The 6,439-nt window shown below is 41.5% G+C and overlaps 1 protein-coding gene across 1 annotated transcript in view; it reads left to right on the plus strand.

Annotated features, from left to right (window-relative positions):
* Positions 1-6,170, plus strand: part of LOC115363486 (uncharacterized) — a 381,300-nt gene extending 375,130 nt beyond the window's left edge. The window contains exons 15-24 of the mRNA XM_030057738.1: positions 370-666; positions 765-1,076; positions 1,199-1,483; positions 2,661-2,957; positions 3,057-3,368; positions 3,487-3,771; positions 4,256-4,582; positions 4,753-5,070; positions 5,376-5,663; positions 5,779-6,170. Coding sequence (XP_029913598.1) covers positions 370-666; positions 765-1,076; positions 1,199-1,483; positions 2,661-2,957; positions 3,057-3,368; positions 3,487-3,771; positions 4,256-4,582; positions 4,753-5,070; positions 5,376-5,663; positions 5,779-6,002 — 2,945 coding nt within the window. The 3' untranslated portion in view covers positions 6,003-6,170. The remainder of the gene's footprint in view (positions 1-369; positions 667-764; positions 1,077-1,198; positions 1,484-2,660; positions 2,958-3,056; positions 3,369-3,486; positions 3,772-4,255; positions 4,583-4,752; positions 5,071-5,375; positions 5,664-5,778) is intronic.
* Positions 6,171-6,439: the final 269 nt, after the last annotated feature.

Below are 6,439 nucleotides of genomic sequence, written 5' to 3' on the forward strand. Positions count from 1 at the left end.
ATGAATTCAAAAGATCCATCAATATTTGTTCAAGTAAGTGTGGGAAAATCTGTCTGATGGCACAACAAGAAAATTGCTAGATCATACTCAAGACATGAATTCATACTTTAATTGCTAATCTTGGTTTGGGAGTATTTTGGAAATCAAACGGACCACTGACTAGTCTATGATTTTTGAAAGACTGAAATTCACGATCAGTTATATCAGTGTTTATTACTCCCTAAACAAATGATGCAATGCACTATAGTGATATATAAAGAGAGATAGATATAAGCTATATTCCTATTAAACCACTAAAATAAATCACATTCAGATACAGTCTGCTAGTTTTAGACATTAACATGTTTTGTCCAAACTTGTTTCTGACAGTTCATTCATCCTCGCCTCCCTCCATTCATCTGGAGATCCCGAGATTCAAGACAGTCATGATGGCAGAGTCTGTGGTCACTGCCACATGTTTGATCCATACTGACTTGGATGCCAAAGTGACCTGGCTGCTAAATGATACAGTCCTTTCCAATAAACCAACGAAACAAGACAGAAACACAACTCATATCATCAGTAAACTGACGGTTCCCTCAGCTGACTGGAAAAACCTCAATAAAGTCCAATGTAGAGCTGAACATCGCTGCTTCACACTCGCTGAAAATACCATCATTCTTACAGGTAAGAAAACTATCCAAATAAAAATCAGCTGATATGTGAGAGCTGAAGACCTGAAAACACTGACAGTCTGAAAGTCACCACCTCTATGTTTTGTGCAGGGCCTGCAGCTGCAGCTCCATCAGTGCTGATCAGGAGATCTCTGTCAGATTTGCTCAAGAGAAACAGTGCTGTGCTGGAGTGTGACGTCACACGACTCTCCTCCAGTGACCTCTACATCACATTTCAGGCCAATGGCACTGACATCTCTGAGAAACTGTATGTTGAATTTCATAAAGCCCCAGGCCCCCACTCAGTCACAAAAAGTTACCTTGTCCCTTCAGATTACCAAAAAAAAGACACAACATTCACCTGCAAAGTGAACCAAGGTTTCTCCAAGCAATGGGAGTCAAACTCCACTGGAAATATTTTTGGTGGGTAGACATTGATATTTTTCTTCCCCTTGAGTTGTTTTTCATTTGTTGGTATCAGTTCCCTCCTCAACAATCTCTTTGAACTACAAATGAGCTATTTTTGTTGTTTTTTTATTTGATAGGTGACCCATCAGTGGAGCTCCTTTTAGCCCCAAATGAAGAGTCGGGAAAACAGAAACTCTCATGCTCTGGACGGGGCTTCAACCCTCAAATCAAATGGCTTTCTGGGTCTCAGCACAGACCCGCAGCCTCTCAGGACATCAGGATGGGTGCAGATGGACTTGTGGAAGTAAACAGTCATCTCCTTATCACTAAAACAGAGTGGAAATCAGAGGAGGACATCACTTGTGAAGTGTCTGACCAGTCTGGAGGCAGTACAGTCAAGAAGAGCATCAGCCTTTGTTCAGGTAAATTGAAAACTAAATGTATAAATGACCAAATACAATTAAAAACTAACAGAACTGGCACCATGTAGTACACACAAAATATGGAATAGATCAATTTGACAACACCTGTAAACCTTCCATTGACAATATGAGGACATATTTTACGAGTAATCTTTCCCACGGAAAAAGCTGGTGGCTGAAATTTGAACCCCTGCATGCTTAAAGTTTTTTTTTTTTTTTTTTTGTTTGTTTGTTTCTTCTTTCTTTGTGGTCAGAACACCAACCAGTGTGAAAACCCTCTTGTAATTGCTCTCTATAATAATCTTATCAATATACCCAAAAATAATGAGCATTTTTGAAGGGCTGCGGGTGCTCAAAAACTCCCCAAACTTTGCACGTGTCAAAAGTGGTTAAAATTTGCATAATTTATGGGTCTTGTGCTTGTGCAAAGCAAAATGGCTCCATAATGCCCCCTAGGAAATTTCTAGGATGCAAGCCTTGAATAACGTTTCACCTCCATGCACAAAATACAGGCACATGTAACTTCCCAACACTTGAACAACATCTTACAGGTGGCATGAACAAAATCCAGCAGAAAGTTCACGATTTTGATGAAAATTTGCACGTTTTTGGAAGGTTTAACTTTTCCAGATGTTGTATTTTGACAACGTCCTCCTGTAGATTTGACCTGAGCAACCTCAGATTTGGTGTGTGACATCTAAAGACCTTTGAGACGTTATATTGTGAAGCTTTTGAGTTTTCGTCAAACAAGAGGACCGTGGCAGCATGGCGAATTTTGATGTTTTGTCATGAAACAAGAAGTTATAACTGAAATATACATCCTCCAATCTGTCACAAATTTCACATGCTGGATAAGAGTGCAGGCCTGAACACATCTACACACCCATCTTGAGTCATAGTCATAGCGCCACCTACTGACAACAGGAAGTCAGCCTCATGTGACACATCTCATCGGATTTGCATGAAATTTACATGGTGTGGTCTAAAGATAATATACAGAAACATAACATATCATTAGTGGCTGTTCTCTAATGCCACATAGTTGGCACAGGTAGTGATATTTAACTGCTTTGTGCAATGTCCAATATGCATGAAAACCCTTAAAACAAATCAGATTCAGATACAGTCTGCTAGTTTTAGACGTTAACATGTTTTGGCCAAACCTGTTTTCTTACAGTTCATTCATCCTCGCCTCCCTCCATTCATCTGGAGATCCCCAGCTTCAAGACAGTCATGATGGCAGGGTCTGTGGTCACTGCCACATGTTTGATCCATACTAACTTGGATGCCAACGTGACCTGGCTGCTAAATGATACATTCCTTTCCAATCCTCGAGTGAATCAGGACAGAAACACAACTCATATCATCAGTAATCTGATGGTTCCCTCAACTGACTGGAAAAACCTCAATAAAGTCCAATGTAGAGCTGAACATCGCTGCTTCACACTCACTGAAAACACCATCATTCTTACAGGTAAAAAAACTATCCAAAATAAAAATCAGCTGATATGTGAGAGCTGAAGACCTGAAAACACTGACAGTCTGAAAGTCACCACCTCTATGTTTTGTGCAGGGCCTGCAGCTGCAGCTCCATCAGTGCTGATCAGGAGACCTCTGTCAGATTTGCTCAAGAGAAACAGTGCTGTGCTGGAGTGTGACGTCACACGACTCTCCTCCAGTGACCTCTACATCACATTTCAGGCCAATGGCACTGACATCTCTGAGAAACTGTATGTTGAATTTCATAAAGCCCCAGGCCCCCACTCAGTCACAAAAAGTTACCTTGTCCCTTCAGATTACCAAAAAAAAGACACAACATTCACCTGCAAAGTGAACCAAGGTTTCTCCAAGCAATGGGAGTCAAACTCCACTGGAAATATTTTTGGTGGGTAGACATTGATATTTTTCTTCCCCTCAAGCTTATAATCTGTTGCCATCTGTTCCCTCCACAACAATCTCTTTGAACTACAAATGAGCTATTTTTGTTGTTTTTTATTTGATAGGTGACCCATCAGTGGAGCTCCTTTTAGCCCCAAGTGAAGAGTCGGGACCACAGAAACTCTTATGCTCTGGACGGGGCTTCAACCCTCAAATCAAATGGCTTTCTGGGTCTCAGCACAGCCCTGCAGCCTCTCAGGACATCAGGATGGGTGCAGATGGACGTGTGGAAGTAACCAGTCATCTCCTTGTACCTCAAACAGAGTGGAAATCAGGGGAGAACATCATTTGTGAAGTGTCTGAGCAGTCTGGAGGCAGTACAGTCAAGAAGAACATCAGCCTTTGTTCAGGTAAATTGAAAACTAACTGTATAAATGACCAAATACAATTAAAAATGAATAGGCTAGAACTGGCATCATGTAGTTTTTCTATAGTTTCTATGTTCCTTGTTTATATTGTTTATATTGCTTGTTTGATATTTATTGTCTGTTTTTTTTTTTTTTTTTTTTTTTTTTACTGATGCTGCATATTTTTGCTATCCACTTTACTGCTGTAATGCTGGAAATTTCCCCACTGTCGAACTAATAAAGGAATATCTTATCTTATCTCTCTTACACACAAAATATGGAATAGATCAATCTGACAACATTTTTAACCTTCCATTGAGAAAATGAGGCCATATTTTATGAGTAATCCTTCCCTTAAATAGAGCTGGTAGCTGATATTGGCATCACGGTACGCTTCAAGTGATTTTTTTTTTCTCTTGTTTTCCTCTGTTTTCTCTTTTTGTGAACCGTACAGGGAAAATCTTCATTCATCTTCTTTGTTTTTCAGTGACTCCAGCATCATGTCAGACAGTTGGTGTGTATGTTCAGGGCCCACCTCTCCAGCAGCTGCAGAAAAATGATCATGTGACCATCACCTGTCTTCTAGTTGGTGCAAATCTTGAAGACTTCTCCATTACTTGGAAAGTAGGTGATGCAGAGGTGTTGGACAATGTGGCCAAAGGACCACTACTCCGTCACAGCAATGGGACTGCCACTTTGCAGAGCTCCCTGAATGTATCATCACAGGTCTGGAATTCATATACACAAGTGTCTTGTAAGGCTAAGCACCGATGTTTCGACCAGGGCTACGAGGACCATACAAGCAAAAGCAGAGGTAGCATCACACATGACATTCCTGCAGCTGATTGTTTCACTTTGTGATGTTCTGCCAAGTTTAATATGACATGACAAGACTGCAGCAATGATGATGATTGATGATGACTGAAACAAAAAAGCCAAAATACAAACCCTTGTTAACTGTTAACTTCTTCTGTGTTTCCTCAGATCTAAATCAACCAACTGTGAAGCTGATACAGCCAAGTGACGCTGAACTGTCAGAGTCCAACACCACCACACTCGTCTGTCTCGTCTCTGGGTTCTCCCCACCTAACATCATGGTGTACTGGGAGAAGGATGGCCACAAGCTGTCATCATCTCACTACACCAACAGCCCTGCTTGGAAAGATCCAGGGAGCAGCACTTATTCCCTGAGCAGCTCACTGAACACATCCCCAACAGAGGACCAGAAACCCACTTATTCTTGTGTTGTCATACACGAGTCATCTGAAAAGCCACTGAGGAGCACCATAGAGGAAGTGTTTGGTAAGCAGGGAGCCAATATAATGTAGAAACGCAGCTCTGTTGTGTCCATCACATCCAAGAGTGTCTAATCTTTTTCATGTTCCAAGATTACTGAATAGTAATTATGGTTGTCTGTCTCGCTCCAAAACATTTCTTGCAAGAATTTTCTTTGCTGTCTTTCTGCATTTTGTTAAATCACAACACAATAATTACTGCAAGTGTTACAGATAACTCTTCAAGCTGTTTTGCCATTACATTAAAGTAAAATTCATGAAGAAAGATATCATCAGTACTGATCCATAACATGTTTATGACCTTATTCGCAGCTTCAGTGAGCCTCTCCCGACCTTCAGCCACCTTGCTGCAAGGCTCTGGTGAGCTTGTGTGCCTGGTGACTGATTTCAGCCCTGCATCCATCAACATCACCTGGCTTCTCGATGACACCACTAAGCTGTGGGACTACAACACCAGTGAGGCCCACAGAGGCCCAAAAGGGAAATTCAGCATCCAAAGCCGACTTCGTGTGTCCCCAGTCAACTGGCAACGTGGGGCAGTCTACACCTGCAGGGTGACACATTCAAACACCACCTTAGCCCTGAATATCACCAAACCAGGTGCCAGTTTGTCTATCATGTCTTTGATACAGATAATGGCATCGTCCCTCTTGGTTTGTGGTGCAGTAATTTCTGTGTTGGTAACTAACAGATGTAATATCAATCCCTGTTATAGAGGTCCTGGATGAAGGCATGTTCTTTTATGACATCGTACATGATGTTGTCACTGAGGACTTGAGCCAGGGCAGCTGGTATATGGCTGTCACCTTCCTCCTCCTGTTGTTAATCTCCCTCATCTATAGCATGTTGGTGACCCTCATTAAGGTGAGAAGAATGAGGTGTGAATGTCTAAGGTGGTTTTGCAGAACTTTGTGTCACTGTAATGCTTCCTGTAATTGAGTAGCTGCATGCAGTCAGTAGTGTTTGATGTGGTCTACTGACTTTAGACCACAATCTGTGTTTGGAATATCAAAACAACAGTTCACCCACAAACCCCAAAAAGGTTGTCATTGTCCACTCACCCTCATGGAAATGAAATGCTGAGGTGTGGTTTCTGTGTCAGTGTAACATGCAGCCAGTTAGCCAGTGCTGCTCCACAGTACGCTTCTCTACAACTGTAGAGGAGAAAGAGTTGGCAGCTACTGCACGAGTGCAGAAAGTCCAGGACTTAATGAGGTAAATACTGGACCGACACTGGACTCATCTGGATTCACAACACACGGATGATGTTCTTTGTTGTAATTTTGTCATTTCTGTATTTTTGGAAGACTAAAGAAACAGTCTTCACTACCACATTTTTTTTCTTGCTAACTTAGTGCATCATATTGACATACACA

Source organism: Myripristis murdjan, chromosome 8 (genome assembly GCF_902150065.1).
Source record: "Myripristis murdjan chromosome 8, fMyrMur1.1, whole genome shotgun sequence".
In the NCBI taxonomy this organism is placed as follows: domain Eukaryota; kingdom Metazoa; phylum Chordata; class Actinopteri; order Holocentriformes; family Holocentridae; genus Myripristis; species Myripristis murdjan.